This window comes from Typha latifolia, chromosome 7, assembly GCF_019914945.1.
Source record: "Typha latifolia isolate L0001 chromosome 7, TyphaL0001v2, whole genome shotgun sequence".
Classification (NCBI taxonomy): Eukaryota; Viridiplantae; Streptophyta; class Magnoliopsida; order Poales; family Typhaceae; genus Typha; species Typha latifolia.
The window spans coordinates 4,913,810-4,932,379 of record NC_133092.1 but is presented as its reverse complement, the minus strand read 5'-3'; the positions used below and the strand labels follow the sequence as shown (position 1 = coordinate 4,932,379).

The window sequence follows — 18,570 nt, the reverse complement described above, 5'->3', positions numbered from 1 at the left end:
TGATGCATGTAGCAAGAAGTAGGAGAGACTTTTAGAGCTCTCCTCTGTTACCTTTCCTCTATCCATATAGTCTTTGACTGTTGTGGTGGATAAAGGAAAAATGGAGGTCGAGTCCATTTGCCTCTATTCAATTTGTTGCAATCAATGATTGGAGTTGTTTTTGGAAATAATGGTCTAGGTTTTCTCGTGGGAGTTTTTTCATTATTTAGGCAAGGCTTGAAACTTGCCTATCCCTCCCCCTGTTCTTCGTCATTTGGAGCTTTTGTTTTTTTTTCCTTTTATATTACTTCTCTCTTCTACGGTGGTGAATGCAAGATTGTGCATGCTCAAATTAGCAAAGATTGTGATGAGCTGCTAGACATTGAGCTCTTTTGTGCTTATATTCTTGTTGAAACTAGATGATTTATTATTCTTTTATGCCTATTGAGTTTAATGTCATGCTTAAGTTATAATATTTATTTTTCCAAATTATAGGGGCTTATTTAAAGAGTCATCACCCTAACTTTTTAGTTTTATTAGGCATTATACTTATATCGTTGAGTTGTTAGGGTTTGATAATCGTTTCTTTTTTATGATGTTTATTTCATACAAGTCGAGGGCTTTCTTCTTTCCTATAGGCTTTTTCTTTTCAACAAAGAAAAACAAAAAAAGAGAGAAAGATGAACTAATAGTTTAATAGAAAATATGAGTAAAGTTACAATTTAACAATTGTTGTAAGAGTAACTGCCTTAGTAGCATTATTATTTTTATTAATCAAGAATTTTATTATTTTTATTAATCAAGAATTTTTCTAATCAAAATTACTGAAGCATCTTGATGGCTTCATCTAAGTACTTGTTTAGTAAAAAGAATTTGTTAACAACCTTTTCATCTAAAGAATCTACTATCTTTCTTATATAATATACCAGACCTAGCTATATGTTTCATATAAAGTCTATGCCCATGTGTTTTTTATGGCCTTTTAGCAATCGTAAAGCCAGTTAAATTATTAAAAAAATTGACTTACTTTTTCTAACCAAATATTTTAATTAAACTATTACATTTGAAACTTATTGTCAAATTACTAAGCATTTTCGTCACTATTAGATCTACGTGTTCTATTTTCCAATAGTAAATTTCTTATTATTAAAGCAATTCCCTTAATGGAATACATCTTTTCATAAAAGCCTATTTTAATTCTTATGGTGTACTAATTTTGAAATGGGGCATATATTTTTTTCTTTTTGTATCTTACATTTTAATCACTCTACCCATGTTTGTATTATTTATAGATTTGTTACAGTCCAAAGCCTCTATTTTGTTTCCACTATTTTGGTCTTCTTAGGTAATAATTGTATGCTGCTATTTCTTTCGCGCTCCAGGTGAACCTCATATGAGTAAGTGACCACAACCTCACGTGAGAGGCATGTAATAGATTTAGAGATTTTCATAATATATCATCCATCTCAGGCTCCCAGCAACCAACAACCTCCCCATATATGAAATAGTAGATATGAGATAGAATTAAATTCAATTCCTTCTTTTGTAGTAGCATTGCCACTTGTCATAAATATTGGCAATGTAGCCTATCCTACCGAGCGTAGGACTCGTAATAACTGACATATAGAAATAAAGAGATTGGGCAATAGTATAATATTTCTATCACAAAGGTTCCTTCCGTAGCCAGTGCTACATCTCCCAAAGTGTTGAATTCAAAGTTAAAAATCATCTATGTCCTAGTCAAAGAAAGATATACTCTAATGAAGGGTATAAACGAGCCAAGCCCAAGTAAGGCAGCTCTAGCTCTGGCTTGACTCTTCGATGACTTTATCGAAGCTTTATTATTTATGATCCTTGGCTCCCAAGGATAAATATTTTAGCCCACAACTCTCGATCGATAACATCAAGGTTAAGGGTCTCTTGTAGAATAGTCAAACAAGCTAAAACATAGACCTTAGCAATAACATCTTTTCTAATGAAGTAGCGAGTGTCATCAACAATATGATCATGTCATGGTTGGGCAGCCAAACTATCTTATTTGGTCTTTCAACCCCTCAGGTGAGTTTTCATTAAAGACAGCTTGTTCCGCTCTTTTAGATATGAATAAGAAGCTCTTGTTCTAGTCCTTAATTGCGTAAAATATGAAAAATAGTGTAGAGCTATAATGAAGTAATTCCTATAGTCAAAATATTCATTTGGCGTTGCTTAATCGGTGTAATTCTAATTGTAGATGTTTTAAGAAAGCACATTTGGCAAGTTTGTGCAGCGCTTCAACTTCTTCGCAAGATAAAGTAAGCCTCGAAGTAAAGTCAGTATAGAAGTAAGAAAAAGAGAAAACATTCACTAATACTTAGAGATAAGCTATCTGGATGAAGTCTCACTTATTTTTTATTTACTCAAACTTAAGAAAAAAATACAACTAATGGGTTCAAGCCCTTTATATAGATAAAAAAAATTTAGCTACTATGTAACCTAACAAATACCTTTTCTACATACTTAAAAGGGAAAGGATAAGATTGACGATGTATTGTTTTTTACTCTTATCTATCCAGCAGTGGATAAGCTTGAGACTGATCCAGCACTGGATAAGATCAAATTGTCTAATTATTGTAGTGTCCCTCAAGTCTAACTTAGCCATTTGTGTTGTTGATGTCTTTGGCACTGCAGTTTCGACCAAAAATTCGATGGGGCATCACACCTGCTGAAGATAAAAAATAGTTGCCTCTTTGTGGATCAAAAGCTGATGTAGTGGAGGATCTTCTTTTGGGTTGCAACTTCATGTGGATGATTTAGTTTGCCTACTATCTTACGCGTAGGCAAAACTCCAAACCTTATAGTCTCTCAGGCTAGATTATCAAGGTGTCCACTACTCTATCTGAGGACTAGTTTAAGCAAGCTTTCACGCTTGGGTATTTGAAAAGTCCATAATAAAAAAAAGTGTTCAAATAGGTAGATCCCTCTCCTAATTTGATAATAAAAGAGCTTGACTGCAGCTAGACCAAATATGGCATTGACACAATCCTAAGTTCTCCCCACTGAGCAAGCTCTTTGCCAGACATAGTTGATATCCTCTTTGAAATGAGGCATTTGGGTGCTAGGTAGATGGAGCTTGGAAGGATGGTAGCACTAGCGATGTTGGATTCTACCTCTATGATTGTTCTTTTAATCCCAAAATTATCTTCACCGTTAGTTTTTGAGAAAAAAGAAAACTATTTGTTTTACATGAATTAGAACTAGGAGGAAGTTGAGTCACATAAATAAAGTTCTGAAAACACTGTAGATTTTTCCCTAACTAAAAGGAGATAAATAATTTTTTCCTAAACATAAATCATGTTTTTGTTCTATTATATACAAATTTATAAATAGGATATTGGGAATTTACACTCGCGGTCAAAGCCTAGAGATCTGAGTAAGTTTTCCCATGAGAGCTAAAGAGGAATATGCAGCTGTCTCATTAATGTGGGCAAGTAGGCTCTAAGATCTAACACCGAAATGAGAGGTTGCACACCAACTAAATCTTGGTAGCTACGCTATTATGGATGTTAAAGAGGGTAGCAGTATAGTCTTCCGCTCTTGCCAAGGTTGTGTGGTTCTTTTTCTAGGTGCAGAGAAACATGATTGGAACACTACTACAGGAACTAAAAAATTGAATGAATTCTAAGCCTTTAAAACTTTTATTTCCAGTGGATTGAAACCCTATCACTACATGCACACATTACCTCAAGAGGAGATGTTATTTCGCAACATACTTTGTTATTTATTTTCTTTTCTTCCTTTCTAATAAATCTAAAACCCGTACACTATAAGTTAATAGTGAGTGTAAGACACTTAGGCTCGTAATATAAGATAATTAAGTTGGACAACCTTCCTCAACTCCAACCACAGCACACATGATGCGGAAAACCTTATGTGGGTAGCTTCCACAATGGGCCCAATCCTTTTTTCAGAAAAATATATTACAATGGGCCAACTTTGCTGCATCTTAATATAATTTATCCTTGTAAGAATTTGAATTTCCAATCTCTTATTAGTTGACAAAATGGAATTCCAAACCTCCTATACTATTATTGAGCCTACTTATCCTTGCTTCCATTGCCCTTCCTAGAATATTTGTAGAGTATTTGTAAGCATAGCATTACTCTTTCCCTTGTTATTTATTTATTTATTTATTCCAAGCTCTCTCAATTTGTAATTTGTTACTACGGTATCAAGAAATGGGGTGCGGCCATAAAACTCGTATATGAACCTCAATGAGAGTAAGGGGCGAATGGAAAATTGCAAATGTGAATGTAATCATCTCCATTGGATTCGGGTTTAGCTGAGATGAAGATAACTACAACGTTGTGGAAGATAATAATATAACACGAAGCTAAACGCCACCAGATTTTTCTTATTTTTATTTTTATTTTTATTTTTATTGTTTAATTGAAAAAAAATATAAACGCCGCCAGATTGTTAATAGCTCCGTGGTACAAGAACGAAGTATAATACCTAATCATATACAAAAACTGATCATCTGCATGCCACCTTTGTGCTTTCTCGAGAAGTTGCATCAGTCCTTATTTGAATAAACCAAAGTTTCATTCCACCGCACCTAATAGCTACTATGGTCAGGATCAGACGTACCTGTTAAAAAGTAAAAGAAGAAAAGCAATCCACTTTAGATAGGAATTACTAATTCAGAGCCCACAAGAGGTCTAAAGAGCCAGAGAAAATAAAAACTTACAAGTTGTTGAATGGCGACAATCCCAGCTTGCACAAGCAGTTGAAGAAATCAAAGCTAGAATTGCTGTCATCTTAGGATGGCATGGATCTACATGGGAAAGAACTTGAAAATTTCTGTTACAAGTGCAAGCCTGTACGGAAATCTAATATCAAGGCTTTTTCCATATTGACTAATATGAATTAGCGAATGCCAAGCATCCTTTCTCAAACCGCAAAATCTACATGGTCTTTCTCATAATTATAAACAAAAAACCAGAATTATTCTTCTTTCAGTCCACATAACCGAGCTCTTCCAGGATTTAATAGTGATTCTGACATTATCCATCCCTGCAAAAATAGAAAACGGGGGAAAGGAATTAGTATGGAACATGATGGTCATTAGTCATTTCACTTGCTGAAGGTCAAACTTCATAAGACATCCTGCTGCTACAGCAATTACTAGAAACTTTTGAAAAGTGATTCACAGATTCTTGCTTTTATTATTTCGTTCAGGTATTAGTTCTAAATTTGTCAAATTCACTAGCACATGAAACTAGAAAAATGGAAATTAAAGCAGTCAACATGAAATGATTAGCAATGTTATCATGCATAGCACTACCTACCTTGTAGTATACATCATGTTTTCAGTAATGTCCAGTTATAAAGTCTAACATAAATAATTTGAACACTCGTTGCCAGGAACAAATATGAAAGGAAAACAAGGTATACCATTTCTGCCACACACTTTTTCACATTTCTTAATAAAAACAATATATCCTTGCAGGCTTGCAGCATTCCTCAGCATGAGAGAGAACAGAACTCTGCAGAGTTTTCAGATAGTTTCGAGCATATATTTGTGTAGATAGATCAACTGTATATTTCCGTAACGATGATACTTGACCATTTTCTTGCTATTTTTGCTTTATTATATATAATCAAGTGCCATGTCCTTTAAAATCATTGTCAGGACAGAAAGTGAATAAGATTTCTACTTCTTATTAACATTTCCTGCATATTTATATGATTTACATTTCGCAACACAATGTAGTGATAGCATCGCAAACACATAATATAAATTTAAAGAAATAAGTAATTACCTGTTCTGCTGCTTTCTTCTTGAAAACTCCATATGAAGATGAAACAATCTTGCAAGATTCTGCTATTTGAGCTAGAAAGTCCATGTTTGAAGGGATTACTGTTTCATTTAGCTTCTGTGGGTCAGAGTTCATGTGCGTTCTTGGATACCTATTCCCGTTTGAAGAGTCAATGAAATGCAATAGAACGTAAGCCTGTAAAATAATTGCACATTGGTATGAGATAAAGAAGTGGTGACTGCCTAGTTCCATCACTATTTAGAAATTAATACTTACATGGAAAGCAGCTTTCAGAATGTCATCAGGTTTTGCTTGATCCTTGAGCAATGCATAGATTTTATCTTTTGACGGATTATAGGTAACTATATATCTCTCCTTCTGTGGTTACAGACAGCATTTTAGCTTTATATACAAGAAAGTTTAGGCTTCAAAGAAAACCAAAAAAGAAAATTTAAGAGTAGACAGAAGAAAATTTCTTTTCACAAGAATAAATCGATGAAATGACAATGGTTGGTAACATGAGCTTCAATATTTAGGGACATGTCAACTTATAATAATCAAAAGGAACCTAAAAATATCACATAAAAAGGAGTCCGAAGGAGTACCTCAAACAAGGGCTCTGTGGCAACAAAAGAGGCAGGCTCCTGAAATGCATCCCCAAATCTTGGTCCTAAGAGGTTAAAGTAGAAATTCGTGTGAATTACAGCTGCTATAATAAACATGCACAACTGACCAATCTGACAAATAGCATTACCTAGCACGACTGGTGTATGTTTTACCCATGGAGGACTGAATATTTTTTCCTTTGAATTCCCTTCCTTCAGGGAAGGAACAAATCCTACATAATTGATCAAATTTAGATCAAACATAAGAAGCCATGAGAAGTACCATATTGGATCTTTCAAACACAAGCTTTGAAAGAAGCATTTGAGCTGAGCTCTCTATTGAGACTAAGAAAGTAATGCTCATACAAAAGCACTGATTATAATTAAAATAAACATCATATTTGAAGCTATACTGTTTTCAGTAAGCTAAGCACGAATTACCCAGTGCACTCAAGTATTTCAGTATCACCATAATTAAGAAACAGCACAGTAATTTTCATTTTCTGTTCAGCATAAATTCGATAAAATAGGCTTCATTGAATATTACTTAATTGTGGTTATTAATTTCTTAAATTTGAAAAATAAATCCTACAGATAATCCAGTTAAAATATCTATATGAAGCCAAAATCTAGGAAGGTTAGTGTCATCTACTTATATATCTTAAATTTAAATCTCAATGAAACAAACCGGCTCAGAGAGTAGATCTAGTCTAGTTCCAGAATTGCTGGTCCGCGTGCACAGTCTAATCAAAATATTCGCCAAATATTTTATATCATCAAAAAATTATGAACTATTGAAATTAGATGGATTCGTTCGTAACTTCCCGATCTACGTCTTTGATATTTAGGGTTTTGTCATATTCGAATTAGATCTAGAACTAATCTAGATGGAAAACCAACGGTGGTGGTGGTGGTTGCTATTTGGGGGATAGCAATGGTGGTTCGTCTTGTAAAGGGTGGGTGATAGTGATAATAATAGATCAATATTTTAGAAGGGAAAAGGAGGCAGAAGTAGGCCGGCAAGCTCTATGAGACTAGGGGGATCGATGGACGAGGGAGATTAAAAGCAAGGCGAGGCCATTCTAACAATAGAGGCGACAGGTTAAAGAAAGATGAGGGAGAAGGGCTGGCGGCCAAGTTGAGAGGAAAGAGAGGGGGAGATTAGGGTTTGAGCAAAATAATTCTTGATTCATTCATAACTCAATTAGGGTTGCACTCTAAATTTGAAGAAACTTTAAATACGAAAGTTCTAAAATGTCATGGATTTTATCCAACTAATTTTATATTATTTGGATATCTGATGAATATCTTTTGAATATTTTTTCGAAATTGCGTAGAACTAAATTTAGCTAATTAAACAAATTATAACCTACTAGGATTCTAACTAAATTATATAAGAAAATAAAATAATTTAACTCGATCCATCGAGCCTAATATCTCCATGATGTGATCCAACCTGACCCGATTCACATCACTCCCTATTTGAATTTGAACATGATGCTCTCTAAGCCAGTATGTCAGACCATGGCAGACCATGGTACTAATCATAATTTTCTTTAAAGTTACTATTAGCCAATAGGAATTCTGCTAGTTAAAATCTTATCAAGATTTAGAACTCTAGTAAAACTTTTGCTTTCATGTTTAACTATACCGATACTATTGCTTAACATAGACTTTGACCGGGCGTCAATACCAAAGGGGGCCTTCTACCAAAAAGATAGGTGAATGAACACCCAAGTTTCTTCACATTACCAAGTGCCATTAATTCATCTAGACAATCAATGCCAATGGGGTCTTGCTGTCGAAATATTGCATTCCATGTGTAAATTTAAGGACAAAATTAGATCTTAGTATCAAATGCTCTGAACTTATCTCAAATGCTTTTATACTAATGACCATTATCATTACTAGTTTTATTCTGGTATGGTATCTGCCATTCATCGAATTTGCCACAGAAAGGTACTTTTCGAGGGTTACCAAACAGTATTCTAGCTAATAATTGTAAGTCATCTAGCTCTCAAATGACTCAATTATGGTTCACAAAGATGGATGAAGCATTTCAATGTAAAAACCCACAATGACTAAGAACTATGTAGTCGACTTTATCAAACAAAGAACCACTTAGCAGATAATTCTTAATAAATTCTCTGGATTCTAAAACCCAAGTTTTTCCCAAATTCCAGCATCAGTAAAACACAAAACAAGTTAATATAAAGCATAGCTCCAAATCAAAAGTTCAATCATTTGTTAACTTGGCGACTGGGTACTCCAGTGCCTTATTCTTCCTTGTATTCCATATGATGATATGGATGCATTTTGTGTTAATTTATTTGAGGCTCTCTCATGTTACCTTGAATCCATCGTGGGTGAGACATTTCACTCTAGAAATCCATAGACCCTCGAAGCATTTAGCTAATAATCAAGAACCATTTAGCACTTTGTCAACAAGTCTTCTAGTTGAATTCTCTACTCAATTTTTTTTAAATCATTCAAACTATTACGATCTTCCCTCGAAGTAGCTCGTTCTGATCTGTAACTAGTTTTGGACAAAAATTAAGATGAAACTTGTGAGAGATATTGTAAGAACCAGAAAAAAAAAATTTAGGGGTTGAGAGAGGAGGGTGCACGTGCTCTACACGTGCAGCCCCCTCCCCTCTCCCTCTCCGGCACGCAACGAGGCGCAACAAATCGGCCAAATCCAAATCTATTTCAGATTTGGATCTTTGCCCTATAAATAAAAACCCTAATTCTCTCTCTCTCCTCAACCCCCCCCCCCCAGCCTCCTTTTTCTTTTTCTTCTTCTCCTCCTTCGTTTTCTTCTTTCTCGCCGTCGGAGTCACGCCATGGAATCGGCCTGCCGAAGCGCCGCCGGAGCCAACAGAGACCACCACGTGACTCCTTGGTAAGCCCTCTCCCACCCCTCAAGTTTAATTTCAATTTAATAAAATAAATTAAAAATACCTAATTTGGGGGATTTCGGCTTCGCCGGCAGCTTCGGGCTGCTGCTGCTCGTGCTCAAGAGCTCCAAGCCGTTGGCCTTGCGCCATGGTTGCCTTCTTGAAGAGCCATTGTGGCTCCGGTCGTCCTCGGCTTCGGAGTCGGCCGTCAGTGGTGGGTTCTCCTCCACCTAGTGAAGACGACGAAGTAGAGAGAGAGAGAGAGAGAGAGAGAGAGAGAGAGAGAGGAAGTCGGTTGTGAACTACCACCGGCAGAGTCGCCGGTGGCCACTCTCTCTCCCTCGATTCTTCCTTTCCTCGCGTCGGACGCAAGAAGGAAGAAAAATGGGTTTGGTTGGGCTCGGGTTTAACTCGAGCCAACCCCTTTTTCTTTCGGGTTCGGGTTTGGATTTCGGATCCACAGATCCGACTCGAACCAATTAAATTGGATGGGCTGGGCCTTGGCCCCTTTTTCTTTCGGATCCACAGACCCCTTTTTCTTTCGGGTTCGGGTTAGTCCGCAACCCAATCCATTTTCTCGGCTGGGCCTTGGCCCAGCCCAATTAGTTCTATTCTTTTGGATTGGGTCGGGCCAGAAGTAGCCCAGCCCAATCCAATGGGTAATTTAACCCATTTTAGTTATTTTAGTTTTTTTTAAAATTTTAGAAATATTGATATTATTCAAATTGAAAATTTTATTATTATTTATTATTAAAGGTGGTGATTTTTAGTACGTGAGCTAGAGATTTGCCTAGACTCAGGTGAGTGGGTTCACTCACATATTTATTTTATTATATTTTGTACCTTTGTCGGACCATCTAAATTTTCTGTGTGCAAAGTTATTTATTTCATCCGAACGTACAAAAATTTAATTGTTAAATTTTCTGTGTGCATTTAATCATTATACTCAGTGCATCACCATACTTTGTGCAAATATTAAAATTAATGAAAAGAAAAATGAGACTAGTATTGGTATGACTTAGAAAACAGTCCCGGTATAAATCGCTTGTGATTTTTCCATGGTGACTTAAGTCTATCTGAAAGTCTAGAAAAAAGTCCTAAATCAGATCACTACGGTGACTTTTTTAGGTGACTCTAGCGTGGTTAGGGAACAGTCCTAGGATGAATGAGAAATTCTTAGGTAACTCTAACTTCTCTCAACGGTTAGTGAAAAAGACAGAATGTGTTGATCACATAGTGAATTAGTGATACCATCTGATGACCCTAACCGGATCAGCTATGAAAAAAAATTCCGAGCGTCATCTCAAGATGACTTCTAGTTGATGTGGATCCACAGGGTTTAGACCCATTGAGACATATGACAGTATAAATATCGAAAAGATGTTAATACGTTGAAACTGTGAAAGATTACAACTTGTGACTCTCTATTGTTATCATTGTCATTATTTAAAGAGCATGTATAATGCAAATTGTCTTGTATACTGTTGATTTTAATTTTTTTGAAATTACTTGGTTTTCGAGTGGATTCCACTCACTAAGCTATAGTTGTTGGCTCATGAATTCTTTTTCGTATTTATTTATCTATCTCAGGTAATAGTCAGCGGGGCGACTGAGCGAGATGTACCTGGACTCCACCTCCACTTAGGATACACCTATTTACTTTTCCGCTCTTTTGGATTTTATGCTTTAGATTAGAAGATTTGTTTATCTCGTTTAGAGACTCAAAAACAATAACATTGTTTTATGTTTATTGCAATTAGTTTTAAATTTAATAAAGCAGATCTTTATTTTATTTATTTATTTTGCCATCGTACACGTAGAAAGTATTAATAAGGCTTCGTGTATCTCAAGCATATTGAGATGCATGGCCGGTCATGATTCCTATTTCGGGTCATGACAGATATTTCAGAGGATCTAGCCATTCGATCAAGGTGAGATTTGGCTTCGGAAGAGTTCTTTCCAACAAATCAAATATCACGAGAATTGGATGGCTAGATCAGGAGATATCACTGGATCATTGGTCAGAGATCGAGATGGACAGATCTGCAAAAGAAAACTCCGAACTTGTTTTGGGATCCGTGGATAGAGGCACGGACTTGGGATGGTGGTGGTAGGCTAGTGGTGATAGGGTGGAGCTGACATAGTAGGTGATGATGAATGTTAGGGTTAGTTGTGGTGTAGGGCTGTAGAGGATAATTTAGGGAAGGATGGAAGAGGTGAACCGTTCCTTAGAATCAAGTCGGATGATGAGGTACGCATCTTGGTCGGCCAAGGGTGGTGGTTGACCAAGCTTGGTAATGGTCGAATAAGAGATGAGGAGGATTGCAGGAGGAAGGGAGATAAATCGACTATGGTTTCAATAATCCAAAACTCCCTACTCAAGTGCACACCACAACATTTATAGGTAGCTCCCTGACTTAACTCGGTTAGCCAAATCGAACCGGCTCGAGTCTGACTAAACTACCTTAGTAACAACTAATACACATAAGTAAAGGATTAAAAAGCAAATACCCTAACATCTAGTCTAAGCGACATTAGTCACCTAACAAGAAAATAAAGAACCTCGTCGCTGGGCGTTCGAACACCAAAACTCACCTTCTGCTCTTGGGCTGAGGCATTCGAATGCTTGCCCAGGGCGTTTGAACGCTCTAACCCTAGACTTGAACTCTTAGCGTAGCTAGGTCATAACAGAAACACAATAAGTCAATATACAGTGCAACATTGCAACTCTCAATCAAAAGTTTGATCATCTCTTAATTTGGTATCAACTTCAGTACCTTATTCTTCTTTGTATTCCATTTGAATTCATTAGACCTCCTATGTGTTAAATTTGGCGACTTGTCTCAGTCACGTGCACTATTTTCATAATGATCATCAAACTCATATAGGTAAGCTGATGATATCTCCAAATATCATCTATGAGGACTTGCACATCATGGCTTCAGCAAAATAAAGTGTTATATTTGATACCTAAAGGTATTTTGGTATGTTTTACTACGTAGAGTTGCTGGTGCATGTTGGTTTTAGAAGTGATCTTTTTGTCTTTCACATTCTTCTCAAAATGCATTTACATTGTTGATGCTTGAGAAAACAATTAAAATACTTCTGCACTCAAATTCCAATCATGGAGAATATTATGAAAAACATGCTTGACATACCAGTCTTTATGAAGGAATCGACAGCCACAGTGAATCTTGCCCTATTTAAAGTATTCAACACAACTGATTTTACCTAGTAAAGGAAAGAAATAAGTCAAAATAAGCAGATCTCCTTTTTGCCGTAATTTCTTTAAAGGTCAAATATTTAACAAAAAGAAAATATGAGATCCAAACCTCTTGATATGAACTAAGAACATATCCACATGACAGGAAAGCAAATGAAGCCACCAAGGATGGATTCCTTTTTGAAATTAAGATACTCAGCCCAGTTCCCATCTTCAGATAAAAAAAGAAAAGATCAAAACAAGGTAATTAAGTTTCAGCAATAATTAATTTCTCAGCAATCAAAAGCATAGAGCATTGGTATGGTAACTTCATAAGTCGTATGCATAGCGCAGTTACTCCCAAAAATATTGTGGAAAAAAACTAATAACCCCTGAAAACAAAGGTTAAACAAGTAATATCAAAACCCTTGTAAAGAAACTACAACCCAACAGTACGTGCAGTGGAATTTCACTTTTATTTATCACTTATTCCTTAATCTATGATCACCCAGAATTTAATCTTAATAGCTTAGGACATTCTACTAACTGCTCTTTTACTGTCCTTTTCCTGTATATTCTCTACAATGTAGGACTATAAAGTCATAGAGTATCTTTAAGCAACTATGTAAAGGTTGTAAAGAGCATTCGAATAATACCAGATCTGCAATATTCCCAACACATTCTCCTTTAGCAGTGACGTCCCCAATGTTTTCTCCTTTTGCATAGGCCTTGTAGATTGGCGTGCGTGTTGATGTTGATGTGACAGCAGCAACATTCTAAATGAATAGATAAAAAAAAGAAGTCATGCCTCAGAATTTAGGATAATTTATTTCTTCAGATTAAAGGATAAATAGATATATCTATAACAAGCCGAACCTTCGCCACATTTGCTGCACATGCCATTGGTAAGAAAAGGTGTGGAAAAGCAGCAGTGGCTAACTCTACCCCAGCCCCTAACTCCATTAAGAGATCACCAGAAAAGCGAAGCTGAACCACATTTTGTGTCGAACGACAGTAAACTCAATGTTAATTTAAGACAAATATACTGATAGAACATGGCACAGTTAATTTGTTATACTTTACCTGCTTTAGATCATAATCAAACTTCTTTCCCTGACGCGCAAAAAGCATTTTTCCAACACGCCCAGCACCATCCTGCAAAATGGTGCAATTAAAATCAGTACGAGTCTTAGATACTAAACGATATTGAATAATTAAGACTAACAACTTAAAAACAGTAAAGAAGAACCCAGATAAACATAATAAGTTGAACAGTAAAGATAGAGCCCAGATAAGCATAAGTTAAACAGTAAAGATAGAACCCAGATAAGCATAATAGATATTGCAACCTAGAGTAAATCTCTGTTTAGCATGTTATAAATTGGTACAGCCTGACCAAAGGGTAAATGCAGAGGAAAGAATTTATCTTTTTACCTTCAGTATCCAATTAATGGCAACAGCACCTGGTGCAGCTTGATTTCTAGAAACTCCAACAGAGCTCAACAGCGTCTGTGTCGTGAAAACACCCATTGCTCCACCAAAGAAGTGCTGAATGAAAATAATAAACATCAAAATGCTGTGAGAAAATTTAGCAAGTCAAAGGCAAAGGTCCTGTGAACAAGTGCATTAAACTACAAAATTAATCAACTTGTAAGTAACTAAGTACCTTCAAAGCTCTCCATGTCATGTATGGAACATATGAAGGGGTAACACTATCTGGAAACCCTTCAGGAACAACGTATGATCTTATGAATGACATTAATTCCTGCAAAGATAAGCATACTCGTGATGCAATGACAGAAAAAACTATAGATCTTTACTCGTAATGTTTTAAACAGAAATCTTGCAAACCCTGCATTCATATGACTGCAAGATTCAAATCCGTTGATGATTACGTATATTACAATGGTGATAGAATAATCAGTTTGCACAGCTTTTCCAATGCTAGTAAGAAATGCAAAAGGAATGGATGTTTGCATTAGACACTTACTACAAATCTACAATACTACCTATTCTGGACTATCTCTGATGTAGTACAAACAAGAAATTGTATCACAAAGAACTCCAAATAACGATGAATTCTCCCAGTGAACATTGTCATTAAAATCTTTAGCTAACTACGCCACTACTTTGATATCTAAAAAATGTTTGTTTGCCGATTCCTATTCCCTACTCTAGATGGACAATGTTACAACAGCTTCAGCCTTTTGTGCTATTTCACAGCTCTTATTACCTCTCTAAACCCATTCTGCCAAACATATTAACCCACAGAGACTGATAGCATGGTTAATCATGATTGGGGTCTCCCACTTCTCAACTTGCAACTATTTCCCAACATATTAACCCACAGAGACTGATAGCAGGGTTAATCATGATTGGTGTCTCCCACTTCTCAACTTGCAACTATTTCCCTCATGAAAATATAACAAATTCATGACCATATCCAATTGGCAAGACAGACATGCACACAAAAGGAAAAGGAAAAATAAATAAATAAAAGAAAGTACAGATACTTTTTAGCAAACTACAATCCGAGAATTCTGAGTCGAATCCTACGAAATCTTTTAATTAAAACTATAAAAAGAGGAAATCACAAATCTATTTAATCTCACAGAGGTAGCAATGGTTTATGCAAGAGAAAAGAACAAATTATCACTAAAAATGCCAGTAAGCACTATCTGGAAACAAATAGGAAAATAGAAACAGCGAATCACTTGAAAATAGAACAAACTCTCCACAAGAGAGCACAATTTACAAATCCGAATTCTAAGCAACATTAAAAGACTCAATTGCACGAAAATTCCCAAACAATATCACAAACAACTCACCTCCACAGGAGCCGCCGGGCTCTGCATCGGCACCGCCCTCACCGCTGACCCCTTCCGTGCCCTCTTCCCATGCCTGCTCTCCGTATCCACCACGTAGCTCCACCTCCTCCCGTCGATCTCCTCCCAGCACAAAACCCTCGATTCCACCGCCGCCGCCGTGGTAGAATCCAAGGCTACCCCAGCCACCGGCGGCCCGAACCTGACCTCGCCGGCCTGGATCTGATCAGTTGCCAGCGGCGGCGCCGGTGCCGCCGGAGGAGGAGAGGCGAGTGTGGCGGCGGCGGTGGCTCGTACGGCCTCTCGGACGATGGCACGGGTCTCCGGCGAGGCCCCGGTGCGGGCTAGGGTTTGCGCGGAGCTCGTGGATTGCTTCAGTGGGATCGGAGCCATCGTAGAGAGAGAGAGAGAGAGAGAGAGGAATTGACAGTATTATAGAGGAAGAGGAAGGGGAGAGAAGCTTTGGATTTCTAATGGGGAAGTCATTGGGGTTTTTTGTTTTCTCTTTGTTGCTACGAGAAGAACGATAGAGAGATCGGTAGGAGACGGCGATGCAGAGGAGGCACGGAGAGAGTGCAAGGTGGCAGCAGAGCCGTTGGAATATAAGGAGATTTTATAAAGTATAGAGTAGCAAAATGTCGTCCTACTAATGCACCCAATAAATTCCCCCGAACCCCATGAGTGAAATTATAGCAAATGGAAACATTTTTTCCTTCTTGTTTTTTATTTTTTATTTTTTTATTTGTCAAACTCGTAGGTGCTAATATTTCGCAAAATACTATTCTTTATTTTATTATAATTTTGGATCTAATTGGGCCATTTTAAGCTTACAGCATACTTTAAATGCAATACTTATTTTGTGCATTTAGTGCATGTCATATAACTATTAAATGCACAAACATCAAACAATCTGCCTAATTGAAATAGTAGGTACGAACACATTGCACCAAATCCCCCTTCCCAATGAATGATAGAGTAACCTAAATCTTTCACCTTAATTAGTATAATTTAGTTTGATTCGATTAATGACTTGACAGTGCGATTAGTTTGGAGAAATAACTCGACAGCATGGCTAAAAGCTTGGTAAAGCCTAAGTGCCTCTATATTTAGGGAAAGTCAATTTTTTGTCTAGCCTATATCTAACTTTCGGACTCATAAATAATCAAAAAATATTAATTAATTTAAATCTTTCAAAATTCCGTCAAATAACTTTGAACAACTCCCCCGACACCCAAGTCCCAACCGTACTGAGATTGAAGCTCCTTGTCCTAGCCAATAGTAAACATTCCCCAAGACCACATGTTCTGGGGTAGTTATTGGGCGGCTACAGTAGCCCAGAATTATGCGCGGTGGCTTAGTGGGCGCAATGTGGTCGGCGTGGACTCACGTGAGAGGAGGCCACCTTGTAACCTTCCTGTTGCTTAGTATTCAAAGAAGCCATCTTTATTTTGTAATGCGGTGATCCTTTGTGTGACTTCTGGGTTTAGTATTTTCCTATCTACTTTATTTTAAGCCAGATAGGAAAATTGCTGAGCCTCTGGGCATTTGACAGATACTTTAAGAATGGACACATAGCCAACTCCATTTAAAAAATGATATATATATATATACCTATGTGCCTGAGTCTGAGGCCCATAGCAGTAGGATATTTTACATGATAAAAACAGTCAAATATTATAATTACAGAAATAAAGATCTAACTATTTTTCGCTTTAGATATTATTATTTCGTCAAATTTGTAACGACTAACCACTGCCTGCCGATAAAAGTACCCATCGGCACAGCATGTCTTACACACTGTTTTGCATAGAAGAAAATGACATCTTAAAGCCATAATCTCCTGGATTCTACTATTCTATGCATCTTTCTATTTCAATTAGTTGGATATCACTTCGATCAAAGAATTGTTAAGATATAGCAGCATCAAAGTAACCAAGTCATCCACAGTTCTGTGGTCAATTTTGCATCAAAAATTGAAAACAAAAAGGAAGTAAATAAATGTAAGTCTTTTGACCATTTCTTGAGATGTATAAGTTTGGAAGAAAGGAGAGTCAAATTCCACAAGTAGCTGGCTTAATTGGGCTTTCCCACAAGAAAATATCAATCCAAGTGAACACTTCTACTCCTAAATTCCACTTGGTCTGGATTCTGGAATCAGTAATCGGCCTCCGTGTTAGTTAAGTTTGCTCACCTACTAAATATTAGATCCGTGTAATTGCCTCAATGGTATGCTTGGGCTTTTGTATCTCAAGTGTTGGGGTAGTTATTTGGTCGCCGTTAGGAAACTATGTAATTTATTTCTTTTTCTTTTTCTTTTCTCGCTGCAATAAATGGAGGCCGTTTAAAATGGCTGTCGCTGGTGTTGTTGGGTGAACCGCAAAGCTGGCTGCTCTACGTGGAAGTGGATAGGAGTGGGCCCACTTCAAATTGCTGCCACCACCACATTAACAACTCACACTCTGTGTCTAAAACTTGCAGCAGATCCTGGAGAGGATTCGGTGGTGGCAAAGGCATGTTAATCGTGTGTTCTGATAAAAAAAAAACTATGAGGCTTCATGCATTGCATGCAAGAATGTCCAACTCCGGAGCAGGAGGGAAGGCACCGCCAGCTCCTGAGGGAGGGGAAGATGTCCAACTCCGGCGGGCCTCTTCCTCGAAGGCGGCAGAACCGGAGATAAGGATCAACCCGGGCAAGGATGGAGTCAACCAACCTGCAAAAGGAAGGTCGTGGGCGGAGGTAGCAGCGGGTCGAGAGAAGTTTGGAGGTACTACAGGGCGGATTCCGGAGGAGATTTTGGCAAAACTCAAGGAGCAAACTGATGACTGTGTCATAATAGATCCGGCGGTATTGGCGAAGTGTAGGGAGAGATGGAAGCTGTCATTGTTTGGACGGTTCATGGGGGCTTATGTTCCACTACCCAGGCTGAAGGCTATGCTAGCCAAGTTGTGGAACGGGATAGATGGATTTGCGGTGTCGGATATGGCTGAGGGATTCTATGTATTCCGGTTTGATAAGGAGGAAGACATGATGTATGTGCTCACCAATGGGCCGTGGACGCTGGGGGGTATGGTACTCAACCTCATCAAATGGAGGAATAACTTCCGACCATCGCCGGAAGAGTTTACTACGGCCCCGGTTTGGATTCAGCTCCACAACCTTCCGCAAGAATATTGGGAACTCGAATCACTGATCCCGGTTGCTGCATATTTCGGCAAGCCGCTGCGGGTGGATGAAACCACTCTCGATCATTCCAGGAGTAGGTT

The 18,570-nt window shown here is 37.5% G+C and overlaps 1 protein-coding gene across 1 annotated transcript; it reads right to left on the bottom strand.

The window, feature by feature from the left end:
• Positions 1-4,363: 4,363 nt before the first annotated feature.
• Positions 4,364-15,966, bottom strand: LOC140792525 (protein root UVB sensitive 6). Its single transcript, XM_073143591.1, has 14 exons — positions 15,310-15,966; positions 14,148-14,246; positions 13,916-14,029; positions 13,565-13,636; positions 13,358-13,468; positions 13,138-13,257; positions 12,612-12,713; positions 12,438-12,510; positions 6,532-6,615; positions 6,383-6,447; positions 6,054-6,155; positions 5,781-5,972; positions 4,706-5,031; positions 4,364-4,605 (listed from the first exon to the last, which is right to left on the bottom strand). The coding sequence occupies exons 1-13, from the start codon at positions 15,697-15,699 to the stop codon at positions 4,963-4,965; spliced, it is 1,593 nt and encodes a 530-aa protein (XP_072999692.1). The 5' UTR covers positions 15,700-15,966; the 3' UTR covers positions 4,364-4,605; positions 4,706-4,962.
• Between the last annotated feature and the right edge of the window lie 2,604 nt (positions 15,967-18,570).